At 43.7% G+C, this 21081-nt stretch overlaps 1 protein-coding gene across 1 annotated transcript in view; it reads right to left on the minus strand.

Annotated features, from left to right (window-relative positions):
- Positions 1 to 21081, minus strand: part of CAB39 (calcium binding protein 39) — an 84938-nt gene that overhangs the window by 36968 nt on the left and 26889 nt on the right. The window contains exon 2 of the mRNA XM_015411372.1: positions 10019 to 10171. Coding sequence (XP_015266858.1) covers positions 10019 to 10132 — 114 coding nt within the window. The 5' untranslated portion in view covers positions 10133 to 10171. The remainder of the gene's footprint in view (positions 1 to 10018; positions 10172 to 21081) is intronic.

The raw sequence follows: 21081 nt of genomic DNA on the forward strand, positions 1-21081 counted from the left end.
CTATAGAGAAGGTGCTACTAGAGAGAGCTGATGCCTTACCTCGAACTGGGGGTAAGAGTGACCTAAAGAGCACCAGCTGTTGAAGCAGAGTTAAGAGTCCAGTAAAACAGTCACATGGTTTTCCAGAGAGCTTCTTTCCATGGGAAAACTTTGCACTGTGAGATTATTGTGCATCCAGTGTGAATTCTTCTCCATTTTAAATGGCTTAGTCAGATATTCACACAGCAATAAGCAAGTTTACTAACAAAAGACACACAAATACACAGAAGATACACAAATACACAGAATCTTTCTGGACGATCAGGCTCCTATGCTATGTATGGAAGACAACAAGGAGCTCATGGCATGCTGGAACACCAAGTTGTCTATCGAGAATCTAACAGTAGCAGATTGTTATTAACCACTAGAGGTCTAAATACAGTACTCTTTGGTAAGGCACAGATAAGCAATTAATGTGGCACAGTACTTAGAATGCCAGACCGAGATCTGGAAGACCCAGGATCAAATCTACACTCAGCCATGGACACTTGCTGGGTAACCTTGGGCCAGTCACACACAATCAGACTAATCTACCTTGCAGGGTAATTCTGAGGATGAAACAGAGAGAAGAACTATGAAAACCACTATCAGACCCCACTGGGGAGAAAGGCAGGGTATAAATAAAGTAATACAATATAAAAGGACTACTATAAGTTGTGCACTTGCAATCTTAACCCTAAGGACAGAAAAGGGATAGATATTGTTATTAGCAGCTGCTTCTATTGTAATTTAAAGCCCTAAATGGTCTGGAATCATCATACCAAAGGACTGCTTCTCCTATTATGACCCCCTGAATTGTCTTCATTCAGCTGCATGTGGGCTTTTGGTAATGCCTGACCTTTGATTTGCCCATTTTAGTGAGACAAGGCTTTTTCTACTATGACTCTGACCTGGTGGAATGCTTTGCCTGAGGAGACTTGTGTCCCATGGGATTTGTCTGCATTCCCCAGGCCATGTAAGACAAGACTTATTCCACCAGGCATTCCACTAATGGTAATTCTGGTGGGCTCTACCAACAACACTGTTGATTTTTTTATGCCAAAAGCTGTGTACTGAGTTTTAATTGGATTTTACTGAAATTATGGTTTTGTTATTGTACTATCATGTTGTTAGCTGTCTTGAGCTCCATTCTGGGGGAGGGGCAGGATAAAAATGTAATAGAATAAATAGTCAGTAATTTGTCCTTTATGGCACATCTCAGGGCTTCCTATATACCTTGTTATAATAAAGTTTTTGAATCCCTTTATGTTTCGCTGTCACAAGTAGCTACAGGGCCATGCAGGATTTTGTTATGGATAAGAAATCCTTTTAAAAGAGACTTCCTACTCACCCTCCTGCCCCTTCCACCTGGAGCAGGCAAGGGCTTTAATTGCCTGTCACTCACCGCTCTGGTTCGACCCCTTGACTGGAGAGGCCCCAGAGCACCCTCCCTGTCCCACCCCTGTATCCCCTACTTCAGTTCCCTCCCTGCTGTATGGCCAAGTATGAGACATGAAGGACCCAGGCAGAATGAACAAAACTACTAGTTTATTAAACAAACAATGTAACAACAGATGAAGTAAGAAAAGAGTTATGAAAGTAGGGCAGATTAACACAGGGTGCATTACAAAAACAGAGAAGGGAAAAAGGCATATGGAAAAAGCAAACTAGAAAACAATGAAGGATTAACTTACTGGACTTCTACCACTAATTCAATACCTGAACCCTTCAGGTCAGACTCACTCCCACTTTGGGATGAGGAATCAGCTCCCTCCAAAAGCAGCCTTACTGCTGCCCTGCATCGTGGAATGAACACCCTCCCTTGCCTCCGTCTGTACAGTCATATATGCTCTCCCCCTCCCTTGACCCTGCCTCTCTCAAGGCTCTGCCTCCTCAAGGGCAAGTGCCTCCCACTTCTCCCTCCACCCCTCCTGGGGGTTGGAGGATTCCTGGGAAATGTAGGCCTGCATAAAAATTTGCAATAAGGGCTGAGGATGAGGGAAAAGCAGTGAAGAGGCTCACAGGCCACCCCATTCCTCAGCCTCAAGCCTCTGATCATGACATCTCACATATACAAACTGTGAAATAGAACGCTCTTTATAAATAATATAACAGCTTAAGACTAAAGGAAGCATTTCAGGTAGCACAACAGCAGGTGCTATTTATAAGGTCGGATGTTCCTCTTGTTGACAACATAGCCAACTAAAGATTAAGGTGTCAGCTTGTGCTATCCAGAGCTGAATTCTGCCTGAAAAAGTGGGTGTGCAGCTGGACTGTGCTACTGGATTGCTACTTGAAAAAGGAAGCTCAGGTTTCACCAGCTGAGTGTAGCATTAACCAATCTTGTTGGTTTTCCAGCTGTAACCCTTCCTAGAAAAGCTAGATCTGGTCATTCTTTGATCACAGATAGGACTGCCACAATATTTTTCAAACATTTCCTTTGCTGAACGATGTGTGTATGTTACTGCTTCTGTTGGACAGAATGGGCAACACTGCTAAAAATCTGTAGATGAGGTGCAGATCTATTCTAAAACAATTTTATGTACTGAGATTAGAATAATCTTTTTCAATTGGATGATAACACCTCCAAAAAATCTTCTAATTAAAAAAAATCATTATATGGTTAAATAGAAGCCATAATGAGCTATTTACATTTTTTCTACTCCCAGACCATTCTGTTAATTTATTAAGCACTGCACTGAAATCACCTCCTGCTAACAACTTTCCTTCAGCAACTCACTTAATAACTGGCTTCCAATTCACTACTAGGTACAACTCAAAGTAGGCACAACTTAAAGCTATAAAGATAACCTGGGGATTTGTGTCTTCTTTATGAATCTGACCAACTGAAGACCCTCAATAAAGGCCTTATCTTATGTTCCCCACTGTTAAAGTAGTGGAGTGGCCAAAGTATTTTCTTCTGTTACAATACCATGTCAGTGAAATTGCTTCCCTGCATCTGTTTCTTCGGCACTCGACAGTTTTCAGTTCTAACCACTAGTGCAGATGTAATCATCTCCTCATGGCACTGGCAAAAGAAAGTGATGCTTTTTTTACCTCACACCTTTGACTGTTTTAGTGTTGCTATTTTTGAATGTTATGGTATTTTAATGATTTTCATTATTGTATGTGTAGTACTGTAAACTGCCTCAAGACTGTTGATTTGTAATAAGGAAATGTCTGAAAGAAAATAACAGCATAACATTGTGTAGTTCCCTCCCCCAAGATGCACTTGTTAACCCTTGCTTAAAAATAATTAAACGTAAGTATAGAACTGGTCTCCAATAGTAATGAACATTATAGTTAACTGGAAATGTACACAGAATAAAGAGCCAACTGAGGTAAAAGTGTCAACAACAGCACTATCCTCAAAAGGAAGGTATCAGGTAAGGAACACCAGTTAGATAGTCTTCAGAATCCTAAGACTAGCATCTAGCAGGCAAAAACAAAAAGGTTCAGCACTTCCTCTATGATTAGTTAAAGGTCCAGGTGGAATGATAACCTTATCCTGTTGTGAATAGCATAAACGACCAAAACACGAGTCCCTTGACTAAATACAAGTTTATTATTCCCACAGCGATTCTAACACTGGTTCCAGAAGCAGCTGACTTCAGCTTCACGGTAATTTAATTTGTTCCCCCTCCTCTCCAAGAACTAAATAATTACAAACCACTAGGGTGATACTCTCAGCCCAGAGCTTCACAACAACTCTCCCTCTCTTCTTTCACAAGTGGTAGTTTTCAAAGTTTGGCACTATAAGAAATCAGAACACTAGATAGTGCCACATTGTAGTAGGCAACAGCATTCACATATATTCTTGCTTGGAAACAAAAAGCCAAACTTGAAATATTTCCTGGCTATCGTCAACCTTCAGCAGGTGTTACTTCTGTAGGCCATCACACTTTCTTTTAGAGGCACAATCAGTAGAGTACACAGGCAAAGTAGTTCTAATAATTGTGCTTTGAAAACCCAAGCCACATTTTCCTGTACTTTTGATGGTGAACAGAAGACCAGTTTTGTTTTTCAGCTATGCTCATTGGCAGACTGGTGTAGGAGTGTTCTGAGATTGCAGTACTTTGTGTGTGTCCATCTTAGGATGGATTTAAACTTTTATTAAGCATAGTTTAACCTGATGCAACAATTCTTCATGTTATGTCAAAGAATGTATTGAAACAACAGGACCAAGCCACATTTAAAATCCTTCACAAGCAAACAATTTAAAATAGAGCTAACAACTGAGCCCATAATTAAGTGAAAAGACTGGGCAGTGAGTGCTGAAAAAGCTGGCTTTTGGTGTGCCACTTTCAATTTGGCTTTTCAAAAGATATTTTTCAGCCAATCTTCCATGTTCAACTATAAGCTTTATTAAATTTGCTTTAAATTAAGAACATAGGCAAGAATATGTACATTAGGATAGTGATTTTCAGCTCTAAAGAGAGTACATGCCAAAAGTCAGAGAATTTTGAAAATGTGATGGCATAACCAATAAAAGTCTAGAAATAAGAAAAATAAAAATCCTTCATTATAATTTTGAAATCACTGCTTGGCTTATATATACAAGTTCTTCAAGGACTGCCTCAGGTTTAACATTAGTGGGTAAACATTTCAGAATAAAGTGTAACTTTTCACGATCCTGTATTTGAAGACTGCCACAGTCACTAAAAGCACGCACATCTCTACTCATCAGATCTCTACTCTCAATGGTGAGCCTGAGACTATAATGGGCCCCATAGACTATAATGGAGAATTGATCCAGGGGATCTGGGGTTCTGTGAGGGCTGTTTTTTGAGGTAGAGCCCCCAAATTTGCATTTTTTTGCACTTATATTGCCACCTGATTCTTCTTTACCCTGGACAAGCTACTTACTTGTCACTGAGTCTTTCACCAGTTCTTGCTGGTTAATCTGATGTAAATCGTGAGCATCATGCTTTTTGTTCTAAGTAAAATACTGATCTCTCCTTATATATAATTGAATAGAGGGTGCCAAAGTTCTAATTCTAAAATGCACTCCCTTAGTGTATGGCTGATGGCACTGCTCCTCAGCATATATCGCCACCAATCAGAAAGCAAAGTCCGGGTCCCGCCCACAGCACAACTGCTGCGACAACCTGGTCTTTTGCATATGGAAGCTGATTGGACTTCAGTCCATTCCACACCTCAAACTCCCCCCCCCGCAAGGCAGTTGGAATTTTCAGTTGCATAACATACCTCATAGGGGAGAGGAGAATGGGTAACAATTGTTACCACTCTCCAGGTGAGGGCTACAGATAACTCAAACATACAAATGCTCTTCAGGTAGCACAGATCAGTCCCTCTGGAGAAAACAGTGGACTCTGTCATTAAACCCTGCTGAGGTCGCCAGAGGAAACTGAGACTGTTTGCCCAAAGCCAGAGCACTCTCCCAGAGCCTCTTTCTAGATCCCGTTGTATTTATTTCCGCCACGGGCATTATCTCTAGTAGACTATAATGGAGAATTGATCCAGGGGATCTGGGGTTCTGTGAGGGCTGTTTTTTGAGGTAGAGCCCCCAAATTTGCAGCATAGCTCTCTCCTTAGACCTCCCCTAAAGTTTCAAAAAGATCGGACAAGGGTGTCCAATTCTATGAGCCCCAAAAGGAGGTGCCCCCATCCTCCATTGTTTCCAATGGTGGGGAAAATGCCTTCCCAGTTCACTAGTAGGCTATGCTGCCAGCTAAGTTCCCTGCACTGCCAGCTAAAATGTTGTGCACCAGCACCCCTAGCGTAACTTAGAGAGAATTTTGTTGGTGACTATAGTTTTGGTCAATCTACACTGGCTCCAATTTGTCTCCATAATCAATTCAAGGTGCTGATTTGGGACAAGCATACTTTAAGAACGACTTACTCTCATCCTTACAGTCCCCCCCCCCACCTTCTAAGGTGGCAACTCAAGAAAAGACACCAAAACTGTGGAACTTGCTCCCCAATGATATTAATCTATTCCCTTCTGGCAGTGGGTAACAACTTTTGTTCTACCTGGTGCTCCATGACCCTCCTTCCTATTTTAACTAATAGGTCTGTGGGTTTTATGTATTTTCCTTTTGACTTTAAATTGGCTTTATGATAATTTTATATGTTCTGCTTTTGTTAGCCACCTTGATAGCTCTGGCTGGGCAGAAAGGTGGCATATAAATTCTGTAAATCCATCAATAAATAAGTAGCCCAGCTGGAATGATCAGAAGAACATGGGTAACTGTGGGCAAATCATGCCTCTCAAAGAAAGGTCATCAGCCAGAAAATCAGCCAGTTACCCACAGGTGCTACAGATAAGATTTGAACTTTCAATTGAGAGGAACATAAATCTGTTCCTTCAGAAGGAGCACAAACCCACTGAGAACAGGTTGACTCCTCAGTCAAAGAATGGAAAAATTATTAAACAAAAGCAGAAAATTCTTTCAGTTCAGTCTAATGGGACTTGGATCAGCCTATTACTACCTCCCATACATTTGTTCACTGTCCACTACTGCTGACTCAGCTGAAAAGGAGAAAAGTTATCAGAACACTGCCAGCACTTCACTCCAAGTATCTGCATCACATTTCACAGCAGTTTCACACAGATATGAAACAGTATGGAGGACTAAATGGAACTCGAGGGACTCCGTGGCATAAATACCAAGAAACTGGGTAGCTGTTCTTCATCACCATCTTCTGATAGGAGTTAATAAAATAAGATAAGAACCAGACTGTGACCCCCAAAACCAATTTCATTGAACTGATTCATAAAGATACCATGGTCTATAATAGTTCATATTTGAATTTTTTTAAAAAAAGATACCATGGTCAACGGTACTGAAAACTACCAAACAGGCCAGGAAAACCAATGAGGTCACACACATCAGTGAAGATTGTCAAGACATTTCAATTCTAAAATCAGGCCACACAACAGGAGCTTACTATATGGGTTACTTTCCCTGGGATTACTACTGTTAGGAGGGTGTATTTTCTACTTCCCTGTAGCTTTGTGGTACATTCATTCACTTCCCAGGGTTTCCTCAGCTTTACTCAAACCTGCTTTGCTGCAAAGTTTTGAGAAAGATCACAGCAAATCCTGGATGGCTGCTACGTGGGAGGGGAAGTTTGGAGCCTGCTTTGGCGGGGAGGGCAGGGCATAAATTTGATAAATAAATAAATAAAATAAATGTTTCCAGCCACTCACACAGCAGCTATTTGCACTGACTCTGTCCCCGCTGTGGCCACTCCCCCCGGTTTTCTTTCTTTTTTTTTACTGGCAACTGAATATCATTACAGCATTATAACAATTTGTATCAGGTTCTCTTAATTACCAGCTTTCATTTTTTAAAAAGTGTCTACCACTAGGGACTTACTAAAAATAAAGCTGGGAATCCACAGATCCTGAAATACAGTTAACATTATAGTGATACTCAACTGCCCATTCAAAAAACCTGAAAAAGTCCCAGTGCACTGTGCATGGCTGAGTGGAAACTGGCGGGAAGAAGAAACATGCCGCATGGAAGCACTACTGCCACTGTGCTTTACTGGCAGTGGGGAAACTAAATAAGTGTGGAAAACACACAGTCACAAAGGTCAAGCACCTTGCCCAAGAAGAGGACATTTACTACTGTTCAATAGTAGCTCTAATTATTTGGGTCCAGGGAAGACTTCCCCAGGGGAACTCTCACAATCGCCTTCTTCAAGGCAGTCAGTAATACCTTTGCCTTCACAGAAATATTCATTACCTACTGTACCTAAATACGCAGTTCGCTTTTGTTATGCACAGAGACCTAAGATGGACAAGAATGAAGCCCTAACACTCTAAGCCAGTTTTCCACATCCTTAGGAAGTATTAACAAAATAATTAACAGCCAGGCTCTTCCTCTCTTTTGCCATAACAGGACCAAAGCAGTCCAGGAGGCAAGCCTAATTCCATTTCAAAGAGCCTTAGTTTATTACTAATAGGACACACAACACTGTGGGCACCTCTTGTTGGATTTTGCAATTACTTCAAAACAATTCAACTTCCCAACATAGAGTATTTCAGGAATGTACACCTGTTTCAAAACTATTTGTAATCTTCCTCAGGGGCACAAAATGGCAGGGTCAGCGTGGGGAGAGAGGACCAGAATTAAGATGCTATCTGGATTTAAAGTTGACCAACAATTTGGCGATCTTCTTGAAGTACAATTTTTTTTCCCCCACAGAACATGAAAATACTGGTTATTTCTAGCCTGCTTAAAAATAGCTTTCTTATAAGAGAGTGCTGAAGTTATAATAAGCATGATCTTCCATTCTTAAGCCACTATGCTAACTAAAAGTAAGAGTGCAGGAACCAGGGAACAGATTTCAGAAGGAAGAGTAGAGGCAGTGATTTATTCCCAAAATAACTTATTTTCTTTTTTTACAAAGTGAATTACCCTTTAAAAACACACAAACACTGTTTGGAATTGGCATTAAAACCACTGGGGGAATGCTTTGCTTCCAGGGAAACAGCAATCCAGGGATTGGTGGGGAGGTGATAAGAAGCCTGACTAAGAAACCGGGTAAGATTTCTCTTCCCCCCCCCTGTCCTTCATATGAACTTCAGTTGCTGAGGAGAACAAGTTATCAAGAAAAATCTTAGCTCCTCCAACTATGCTGCAGCTAATTTCTGCTTCACATCAGAAAGACTACAGGGACAGCAGAATATACACATTGGCAAACTACTGCTTCAGAGTAATTTGTGTAGCTGTTCTGGGTAGTGTTCAATGACTTTTTAATATTCAAGCAGGTTATAATACATGCCATTTGAACTCAAAGCGGTAACTTCTCATCATGACAATGGCATTAAATGACCACTGAAAGAATTAGCAGCAGAAATTTCTAGGAGAAGCTGCAGCCAGGTTGCCAGGTAACGATATTCTGTCTGATTGGTAAGTTTAATTAAATATTAGAGAGCAGCTACTATTCTGCACCTATGCAAATAGATATCTAAACTCAGGTACAAATCATCAGAGAGTTAACAGGACTGTGAAGTATATAATTGTATACAACAGGATCTCTGCTGTGCACTGCTATTATCGTACTATCAGCATTTTACTTAGAACAAAAAGCATGATGCTCACGATTTACATCAGATTAACCAGCAAGAACTGGTGAAAGACTCAGTGATAAGTAAGTAGCTTGTCCAGGGTAAAGAAGAATCAGGTGGCAATATAAGTGCAAAAAAATGCAAATTTGGGGGCTCTACCTCAAAAAACGGTGTAAAAAAGAAATACTTACATGCATGAAAGTAAGTTCTGGTGGAGGACTTGAAGGCTGAGGAGGAAGTACACATCCTTGCCTCCCACCACGGCTTAAAGAGGGGGGGGGGTGTTGTTGATTTTCAATCAGGAAAATGGTGTGGGGGAAATCAGCCCCCCTTCTCCAGTTCCACTGCCCCAATCTATATCTCTGGGATGTGACTGGTTTTTAGTCGGACATGAAGTCTCAATCAATTCAATATTATGACTTGGCCCTAAGTTACTGTGGTTGGAAGCAATAAGGTATGAGTCCATGTCTAAATAGCCTTTTGTGGGGGAGGGAATTAATGAATCAGTTGTCAATATATAGCTGACTAGCCCTGACCTGGATAGCCCAGGCAAGCCCGAACTTGTCAGATCTTGGAAGCTAAGCAGCATTGACTCTGACAAGTACTTGAATGGGAGACTTCCTTGAAATACCTGCAGTTGGGAGGCGGGGGCAGGCTTTATTCAGCCATCTCTCTGAATATCCCACAGGCCCCCAGTAGGGGTTAGTCACCAAAGGTTGCCATGGTTTCCAGGTGCACACACACACTCACACACATGCATATATTAATAAAATACCGCACAAAAAAAAAGATATAGCTGACTAGAAGTCTAACTACTAGGAGAGAACATGTTTTGTGCATCTGCACAAAAATTCAGAATTCCTGCATACTGCTCTTCCCGCTCACCTCTGAAGTGTCCAGCTTTTAACAAAATATTCACACACACCCACACACTCCAAAAACAAATGTGATGTATACCTTTTCTACCTTCTTGTCGGAAATATCTTGTTTTTCTAGGACTGCCATGCTCTCTTTCAGATTCTTCACTATGTCTGCAGGAGACTTGTGCGATTTGCCGAAGGGAAATGGCATGATGGCAAATGTGTCTTTTTTCTAAAATTCTTTCTTCACCTGCAAGTAAAAATACAATAGATGCAGTAAACCAATGCTTACAACAGTGAACAAGAACATGGGAACACCAAAACAACTTTTTCAGAGCTGAACCTGAAGTCTTCTGAACTACAAAAAAAAGTGCCCACCAATTTATACCAAGAACCCCTAATTTTTCAACAAATAACTCTTGATACTTTTACCTAGAATCAAACCTTTTACAAAACCTTTACTAATTAAACATGCATCGCTATTTGATAAAATAAATGAAGCATTAAGCTCCCAATTAGGTTGATTACACAAAATGTAGCATTTTGTTTTAGGATAACAGCTAGCACCAGAAACTACAAGTTATTTGATGAACAAAACTGAAAAGTGGCTGAATTTTCTATATGCATGTAATTATTGCACTGATCACAATTGGTCCTCACGTTAGAAAAAGATATTTGACAACAGTATGTAGAAAAAATATTCATCTTTATGTTGGCCTTAACCTTTAAGTAAACAATCCAATGTCTAGTTGCTGTAGATTTTCTGGGTTGTGTGGCTGTGGTATTGGCATTGTTTAATGGGTACTTTTAGTACATATTGGGTGCGTTCAGACGGGCCGTTTAGTCCGCTTTTGGCACACTTCAGTAACGGATTTTATATCCATGTTCACACACCCAACATCTGTGCACTGTCCCCAGCTGTCGCTTTCCGGCTCAAACCCTCTTTAAAACGGAGTATTTTGTTACCAGGTCCCCAAGTGGTGAACAGGAAACATGGAGAATTGGGGATACTAAATAGGTCCCCCCCCAGGTATGGGGACCAGAGCAGCTGTCCCCGTGGACCATTGGGTAAGACCGTCCCTGCTTGTGAACCAAGAAAGCTCGGTCAAGTGAAAAAAATGTGGAAATCAGGTTTTCTTTTGTTAACTACCAGAATAGGCATTATTCATCTGTTAGCATCAAGGAGCAGATGCTGTATTGGGTTTTGGACAATTGATTGGAATATTCAACATCTCATTACTAAACAATCTGTCAATAGCAGTTATCAATTTTTTTTCCTGTGTGCAGTCAATAATGTAATAGGGAGGCAGGCCCGCAGTTTCTATGACCCTTCCCCATCCTTGGCTCCCCCCCCCCACCGTCGCTACCCTCAGCCCAGCAGCTGGTGACGCTATGCTGCCTGCTGCTGCCCGGAGGTTAGAGGGGAGGGCTGCTGAGTGGGCACTGAATGTTATGATATGTGATGCATGAAGTTTTTTATGGAAATCAATATATATTTTTAAAAGAAATTCCACTCTCTGTTACAATGCTGTTGAAGATAGGGATGGTCCATGGTTCAGTGTTAGAGCATCTGCTTAGCAGGAAGACGAGGAGGAGGAGGAGATTGGATTTATACCCCGCCCTTCACTACCCGAAGGAGTCTCCGAGTGGCTTGCAATTGCCTTCCCCTCCCACTCCCCACAACAGACACCCTGTGGGTGCATTCAGACGGGCCGTTTAGTCCGCTTTCGGCATGCTTCAGTAATGGATTTTATATCCACGTTCACACACCCAAATGTGAAACAAGCTCGAGGGAAGCGCGCCGCTCTGCGCCTCTTGCTGCAGTCGGAGCATTTCCTGCCTGGGAGGCATTTCTGCAAGACCCGGAGAGGGGGGCCTGAGTCGCCCTCCCCCAAACCCTAGCCCCCTAGCTCCCCGTCACACTCCCTCCCACCCTGACAATGGAGCCCAGCCTTCCAGCTCCTTACGCGCTCAGACAGCCGGGCACTTATGAAACAATGATCCCTCTGGGGAAAGCCGGGAGGGAGTTGAACAGGTGGGTGCACCAGCTGCCGGGGAGTCCTTGTGGGGCTTTGGGAATAATCCCTCGATTGCCTTTGTTAGGGAGCCGCCGCACATGCCTGTCCGGATGTGCCCCCTCCCCAATGTGCGTGTGTGAGAGAAAGAGAGCATGCAGAACATTTCCCCCAACTTCCCTGCATACACATGCACCGCAGCCAAGTGACCTGGAGGTCGGGCTTGGAAGAGGAGAGGAGACACAAGGAGGACGTGATCCGGTGCTTGTGCCTTTGTCCAGCGCAGATCGCGAGAGGCCCTGGGCTGGGTTAGCTGCCGGCCCCCCGCCCCCCTCCCCCCAAAATCCCTAGCTATGGTGCTGCACGGAGGCCTGTTTTGGGGTCAAAGTTTAAAGGGAAGTGTTACCGCAGTTGGGTTGAAGTGGAATTCTACAGATGGCCGCCTGTGCGCATGCCCAAATTGAGAGAAGGGGGGGGGAACCACCGATGCACACCGATGCACAGCAGGGAGCGATGTGGCTGCGCAGCAATCCGGAACAAGGAAGTGAGTGTGATCACGATTCTCCAGGTTAAAAAGAAACGCATCAGGACCGGAGCAATTTAAACTGCTCCCGGCACGCCGTCTGACTGCACCCATTGTAGGAGCACAGAAATCTGGATCAGATACTTTTATACTGCAGGTATCCTAGTAGTGTTATGTTTCATAGTTTTCAAAAGAAAATCAAGCTTTAAGTATTCTGGAAAGAAAACTCAGTATGAGTACCAAAATCCACCTGTATATTGCCTGAAAAGCAGATAGGAATGTATTCCAAGCACAAGAAGTATTCTGTAATGTATCCTATCAAACCTTTCTCAGCAGTATTTACAGTTAGTGAGTCAAGTATATAATGAAGAACAAGAATGCTTAAACAGCCCAAATATGAAAAGTCTATGCATTAATTAATATTTCCTTATATTACCTCATGGCTGAACTTCTAGAGCTCTCGATCATAAATAAGAGAACACAAAACCCTGTATTTCAAAAATGCTGATGGACTGCTACTTCTCCAGCAAACAAAAGATAGCTGAAGCTGACAGAGCAGAAGTCACAATGCCATTAAAGAGCGTTTTCCACCTGACACAAATGTAAACAGCCCACAGTCTGGCTTAGGAAGCAGTCAGGTACTACCCAGTTTATAAATACATGTAAACAAAAACCTCATTTAAAACCATATAAAGGATGGACAGTGAAATCTGGCCAAATTATGTCATATTGTAGGTTCAGAATTCTAAGTCCGAACATTTATCAAAGTAGTTCAGATTTCAACATTTCTAAAGTCACTGTCTGCAAATTAAAACCCTCAAAACAATATTTAGTGTGATTTTCCTCTAACAGACTGAAAATGACAATTTAACACTTCTATGTAAAATAAATCCACATAGTTATATTTTTCTACCAAATCTATCCAAATACTGGCCAAAGTGCATGTTATATTGTCTAACGAGCCGAAACCCAACCCAAAACCCACATCTACGAAGCAGTTGCAGAGAACGGCATTGTAAAGGCTTACACAGCGCCTGATTCAGCTTGGGCCTACAGTATGGGGGAGGAGGGACCCCCTCTGCAACATTTTCCTGAACCAAAATGGCCTGGGGGGAGTTTCTGTTTTATTCTGGAGCTGCCTGTGCAGTATTCCATGGTTTGGGGAAATGGCACAGTACAGAAGGCTGGAGGCCCAAGCTAAATTGGGCCCCCACATACTGTCTACTGGATACGCGGCTGCAGGGAAAGTGAGTTATGTTCAGGCTTTCAGTATCACAACAAATTGTAAAAGTGGATGTCAGTCACTTGTTCCTCCACTTCACGTTTAAGTTGACATCCTCCATCATACAGCACACTCTCAGTGAGAAGCTACAGATGTTCCACGCCCCTTAAAACTTGCATGTCCTGCTGCAGGGGAAACCAGAGGGAGCACCTTTCAGCTTAACACCAGAAGCACAGATTCTCTTAAGGTAAGCAGCAGCTTGAAGAAGGATTGACGCAATGATCACATTGCAAAACAAAATGTAAAAAACTCTGGAAATCATATTTATTCAATAAATAAAGGCTGGCATTCAAAGAGCTACATTTTCAACATGCAAGGGGACCTCTGCAGAGCCTTTAAAAACTTTAATAGCAGACCACCAAGCATTATCATGAACTGATTCTAAATTTCAAAAGCCGTCTGCTAGCCCTGACCTGGATAGCCCAGGCTAGCCTGATCTCGTTAGATCTCGGGAGCTAAGCAGGGCTGACTCTGGCAAGTACTTGGATGGAAGACCTCCTTGGAATACGAGCAGTTTGGGAGGCGGAGGCAGGCTTTATTCAGCCCCCGCTCTGAATATTCTCTATGCCCCCAGTAGGGGTCAGTCACCAGGACTTCCAGGTGCACACACGAGCACACTCTCACACACATAAAAATGCAAAAAAAAAAAAAACCCCACCAAAAAAAGCAGTCTGCCACACTATTTAAGCAAAACAAGTCTAAAGAACTCTTAGCTGCAAGGAATTATTTTTATGATTCCCTGGATTCTAGCCAGAACTTACAGTAAATTTATTTTTTTAGGTGTGTACCCTGAATTAATATCCTTACTAGATAGGTTTCAAAGAGTCCCTGAAGGCTGTTTTAAGCTTGGATGCTAAAACTGGTTTCCATCTGCACCCCTCTTCAATCATAGTACTGGCAGACCTTAAACTGTGCAAACTGTGCAGTGTTTTCTACTGGTGGCATGATCTTTTTGGCTCTTTGAAAAACACTGGTCTTACTTGAGTGGAAGTTCCTAGCCCTGGAGGAACAAGCTTCACAGAGGAGGCCCACCCCTGCAACAGAAAAGGGTGCAGTACGAGAGGAAGCAAGGCTTAGGATCCAAGATCAAGTAGACATTTGCAGAACAAAATCTCCAACTATTTCATCATTGTTTATACTAAAACAGCCAACTGTAACGTGATCTGCAGATAAATATACAGATCAGGGCCAGATGGAGAGGGCAGAGGTTTTTCTACAAACCTGGGGGAACGTCCAGGTTTGCAGAATAATAATAATAAAAAACTTACCAAAAGAGGATGGGAGGGTCTTCATCCCTCCCCCCACCAAAAAACCTCTCAGCACCTGTGTGCACAAATGCCACTGCCACCAGTCCTGAGGCAGCAATGCTGAGCGTGGGGAGAAAAATGCCACTGTTATGAGCATCTCTGTTGCTCTCTCTCCTCACCAGGTGCAGAAGCAATGGAGCTCTGGGCAGCCCTCTGGCAGGGCGGCACTCTCCCTGTGAGGGAACCAGCGGCGATTGGACTGTCTGGGGGTGCTCTACCCCTATCCTTGCCCACTCCAGCAGTTATCTCCAGTGAGGCCAGTTGCTAGCACTTTATGACACTGAACTGTTTTATAATGAACTGTTTTTAGATGATTTTATGATAACTAATTGTTATTTATGTATTTACTTTTATGTAAGCTGCCCTGAGCCTGCTTTGGCGGTGAGGGTGGGGTATAAATTGAATAAATAAATATATATCAGGCACCCTTTGTAGCTGGCACCAATGTCAGGTAGCCTTCTCCGGCCATTGGGTTGCCAACAGGCTGGCACAGGCTCTGGTGAGGGAGCTGAGCGGATGGGACTGTTGTGGATGGTCCTCTATAATTAGACATGAATTTACATAAATGTCCTTCACCACCACCATATATGACATACATTTTACATGTTTTGTCTGCTAAAGGTAACTGTGCACTGTAGGCATGTATACTGTAACAGGATATCAGTGGAGTAGATGAGTATACTGGATGATGTTTGATGCAGTTTTGTACTTCAACAATATACTTTTTTCCTGAAAAACTAATTGGTTTCTGTATGATTTTATGTATTTCCTTTTGTTTATTGAAATCTATATACTAATAGCCAAGGCGTCCCCTGCGTGCCGATATCTAAATCCGCACATCGGGGGCACCTAGGGGCCAAGAGATTTTCCTGCACATTTGGGGTAATTCCCAGGTAATTCCCAGGTGTGCAGAAAAATCTGAAAAGTTTTTAAAACTATACAGGGGATATTTAACTCCCCCCAAAAGTAAAAGATTCCCCTGCACATGCGCACTTACCACTGTGAACTGTGGCAGATCCACGCAGGGCTTGCTGGCAGCGGTGGCGAAACCTTGGCCACGCAGGGCTTGCGGCTGTTGCTGCTTGGGGGGGGGAGAAGCCTGGTGGGCAGGCGGCTGGGAGCCCTCAGGGCTCACCGCTGTTGCTGCTGGGCGGGAGGAGGAGAAACCTGGTGGGCCCAGCAGCAGGGAGCTGCGCAGGGCTCGCTGCCGTTGCTGCTGGGTGGGGGGAGGAGAAAGCCAGCAGGAAGATGGCTGGGAGCCCGTAGGGCTTGCTGCTGTTAGTGGCGGCAGCGGGGGGAGAAGCCTTGGCAGGCTGGCGGCTGGAAGCTGTGGCCGTTGCTGCTGTCGGTGGGCGGGGGGAAGCCTGGTGGACCACCTGCTGGGCTCACCTGTGGCTGCATCCTCCTCCTCCATGTGGAGCTCCTGCTGCTTCAGTGGCCGGCCAGGAGCTGCGGGGAATACTTCCCCCCCGTGCGAGTATCGTGGGTCCCACCTCTTGTGTATACATAATGTCAGCATTGGGTTTTTGTACTTATTTCTTACATGTGTGGGTTTCTGGGTACGCATAGCTTTTTGAGCCATAAATTCTTAAAATGCCATAAATGACACTTTGAACCACCACATCTAGAGTAATAATGGAATTACAAGCAGGAACCTGCAAGAACTTGGCAGTGGGGCCTCTCATTTCCATCTCCCCCACAAGCCAGCAGGAAGATGGCTGGGAGCCCGTAGGGCTTGCTGCTGTTAGTGGCGGCAGCGGGGGGAGAAGCCTTGGCAGGCTGGCGGCTGGAAGCTGTGGCCGTTGCTGCTGTCGGTGGGCGGGGGGAAGCCTGGTGGACCACCTGCTGGGCTCACCTGTGGCTGCATCCTCCTCCTCCATGTGGAGCTCCTGCTGCTTCAGTGGCCGGCCAGGAGCTGCGGGGAATACTTCCCCCCCGTGCGAGTATCGTGGGTCCCACCTCTTGTGTATACATAATGTCAGCATTGGGTTTTTGTACTTATTTCTTACATGTGTGGGTTTCTGGGTACGCATAGCTTTTTGAGCCATAATTCCTTGAAAGCCCCCATAGCCTATTCCTTTTCCTGCTTCCTTCTCTTCTTCCCACCCAACTTCCCATCCAACAGCCAACCTACCTTCGTCCCTCTGTCTTCAGCTTTTTCTCCCCCCAGTGGCAGCCTCTACCTAGGAAAACTGTGGCCCAGTTCTGTGGTGCTTGACGGTGGGCCAGGCCCATTTGCATGGAAGGGAACCCTCAAGGACTTGTGGAGGGCCATAATACTTTTCCCTGTATTCTTCTTTCCACATTATTAACCTTTTCGCTTCTCCTGGCCACCCCCTTTCCCTGCCTTCTTCTCTCCTTCTCAGCCATTTGCCAGCCTCCCATCTTCAGCTAAATTTCTTATTTATTTACTTCATTTATACCCTGCCCTTTTCAACAGTGGGGACCAAAGTAGCTTACATCTTTGTCCAGTCCTCCTTTTCATCCTCACAACAACCCTGTGAGATAAGTTAGCCTGAATGTACATGACTGGCACAACATCACCTAGTGAGCTTCCATGACACACTGGTGATTTGAACCTGGGTCTCCCAGTCTCTAAAGCTCTAACCACTACAGCACACTGGTTTTCTAAAGCTCTAACCACTACAGCACACTGGTTTTCATAGGGTGGCTGCTTTTGAACAGTAGCAAGCAGCCAGACCTAGGTGAGTCGTGCAGGCCAGTTGGTATCAAGGAGGAATGGACTACATGTAAAGTTAAGCACTGTCCTATGTATCTCAAGTTTACTGCCCTACGTAAAGTGACATTTCCCTGCACGTGGAGAAATGCTTGTGTTCCACATTGACTGCAATTAAATATTCCACATTTTTCAGAAATGTTTATGTTAGGTATCCTAATGTTATATATGTAGAGTGATGCTTGCAAGTTTTTTTCAATTGACAATTATGCTATAGAATACTCTTTATTTCCTGGGGTGTATTTACTTCTTTGTACGCTGTAACTGAGAAGGGGACTGCGGGGGTGGTGGTTCCTGTTTAAGAGATCAGCAGTATCTTTTTTTACTAGCAGGTAGAAAGTGCTAATTCATGCATTAAAAAGATATGACAACACACAAAAGAAGTTGTGGAAAATATAATCTTCTGTTCTGCAGGAGGAACTGGATGACAGGAAGTGACATTTGATACTTACCTGAAAACAGGCAAGCAAACTATGTAAAATATTTTCCCAGAGTCAGCAAATAGCTCTCTCATTCAGTAAAGGGCTAAGCAGCATAATATTGCTAGATTTTTCAAACGAGTATAGCCGCTCTCAGTATCATGACTGGTATAGAGATTCCAAACATCAGTACTGCTTTTAGAGTATTTAACTAAAAGCATGCAGATGACTGAACAATGAAAAAGCCTTTTACACCAACTGAAAGAGACATAAAATATGTTTTATCTCTTGCAAGAACAAACATCAGACAATATTAATTGTTATAAAGCACTGCAGCTACAAAAACTACCAGAAAAAGCAGGACTATACTGACTGATAAATATTAGCTTCTTTCCACTAACAACTCATCTCATCTGTGCAAAACTGTCCTCTTACTCATGTGATTGAATCTTTGTACTCTGTATCCTTTGCAACACCTACCAAACCAAACGTGCCCCAATCCAAAGAAATTTTCTCTGGATAGCTTTTACTCCACTTTTCATTTTTCAGCACCAAGCCCTGCCCCCATAGATTGTCCGAGTTCAATGGCACGGCAGGGTGAAATTACAGCAAACTCCATCCATTCCAGATTGATGTCTCTGGAAAAAGTTAGCTATATAAATGGGGTTGGCACAAAAACTCTGCAGAAGAAATTCCTCAAACCCTATTTGGGCACGCTGCACACACAGTGTTCATCCAATGGAAATTTTTCACACTCTTCCTACCTGCTGAAATGGTTTTTCAAGGGTTGGGGCAAGTTTCCAATTCAAATACAATGACGGATTAAAAAAGGTAGTGCATTCCAAGTTATCAGTGTACTTTGTACATTTTTAAAAATAGTACAATAAGTCAAATGCAAACAACCAACACTCTTTGTTAGTTTAGGGTGTTATTAACATAAGAAGAAATCTGGGGTAAAGTACTTCAGGTTAATTCACCACAGACCTTTTGCAGAACTCTAGATTACTATAGCAGAGCTGCTTTGAGGCAGTGGCCTCAACAATGCACAATTCAAAGAGATTTAAAACACCAATACCCTCCACTACTCTGTAATACGTTCACAACAAACTTCTGGGTTATCACATGCTTAGGTAAGGTCATCAGTTTTAGGGCTGGAAGCAGGCTCAGTTCAGACATAAACAAAAACATGATTTAGTTTAATTACGGTTAGCTGAGCATCCAAACACATGACACTCCACTAGCAATGTTTAGTTAGGGTATGCCAATCCAGGATCTCAGATCTAGACGCAGTAAGATACTGCCTTGCCTAAATCCAAAGAGAACGACCTTTGGCACTTACCGTGAAGGGTCCTTCTCCTCTGAGGTTAGGAGGACATTTCCATGGGTTATTCCCATCGTTCCTTTAGGGAGGCAGGAAATACTTTTTTCTCCTTCCTGTTGGCGCCTTGGGAATAGCCCTGCCCCTCAGTTCTGGGACTCCGTAAGCAGTGAGTATCAACTAAGGCTAACTCCCCTGTGTCAAGCAGGTAAACCTCCAATATTAATGATAGAACTATAAAACAGTAGAACAAGAATGCAGAAGAAGAAGAAGAGAACAGTACAGAGAAACACAGGCAAAAGGACGATGATGAAAGCGGGAGGGCCGAGATGTCCTCCTAACCTCAGAGAAGGACCCTTCACGGTAAGTGCCAAAGGTTGTTCTCCCACTGAGGTGGAGGACATCTCCATGGGACCTCCAAAAGCAGTGTCTGTTAAAAATGGGTGGGTCATCATCGCCAGCCGAAGGGAGAATGTGCTGAAGGACTCTTCTTCCGAATGCTGCGTCGGCTGACGCAATTGTGTTTAGCTTGTAGTGACAAATGAAGGTAGATACCGACGTCCAAGTAGCGGCCCTGCAGACCTCCTCGGCTGAAGCTCGATTCGTGAACGCTGCATTGGTTGCTGCACTTCTCAAGGAATGGGCTGTGATCCCTTTGGGAATTTCCATTCCCGACACCTTGTAGGCCTCCGTGATGCATGACCTAAGGACTGCGCTGATGGAAGCCGTGGACATACGATTTCCCATACGTGGAAAGGAGATGTTGATGAACATGAAGTCCGTTTTTATCAAGGAATGGGCTGTGATCCCTTTGGGAATTTCCATTCCCGACACCTTGTAGGCCTCCGTGATGCATGACCTAAGGACTGCGCTGATGGAAGCCGTGGACATACGATTTCCCGCATGTGGAAAGGAGATGTTGATGAACATGAAGTCCGTTTTTCGTAGAGATTCAGTGCGCACAATGTAAATCTTTAATGCCCATCTGACATCAAGGGTGTGCCATAGCCTTTCACTGGGATGTTGTGGCTTTGGACAGAAAGTAGGTAAATAGATCTCTTGAGCACGATGAAAAGCGGAAGAAACCTTTGGCTGAAAGTGGGATCGGTCCTAAGTACCACTTTATCCTTGTGGAAGACGCAGAGCGTGGCCTTTACCGATAGAGCACCCAGCTCTGAGACCCGCCGTGCTGAGGTTATTGCCACCAGGAATAACGTCTTCATCCAGAGCCACTTCATTCCAACATCCCTGAGAGGTTCGAATGGCGCTTTGGTAAGGGCTGTCAAAACCGTATGTAGCCTCCAGGTTGGGAACCTGTGTATCTGAGGAGGCGACTTGGCTGTTGCCCCTTGTAGAAACAGCTGTATGTGGGGGTGCTTGGTCATCCTGTATCCTCCTATGTGAGGAAGGACGGTCGATAATGCCACCACTTGCCATTGTAAGGTGGCTGCCTTCAAGCCAGAATCCAAACCGTCTTGTAAAAAGGAAAGGACGTCCGCCGTTGTAGGAGACAGAGGATCCAGCTTCTTCCTCCTAGTCCACCGCACAAATGCCTTCCA

The sequence above is a fragment of the Gekko japonicus genome, unplaced genomic scaffold, assembly GCF_001447785.1.
Source record: "Gekko japonicus isolate JY-2015 unplaced genomic scaffold, Gekko_japonicus_V1.1 scaffold433, whole genome shotgun sequence".
Lineage (NCBI taxonomy): Eukaryota > Metazoa > Chordata > Lepidosauria > Squamata > Gekkonidae > Gekko > Gekko japonicus.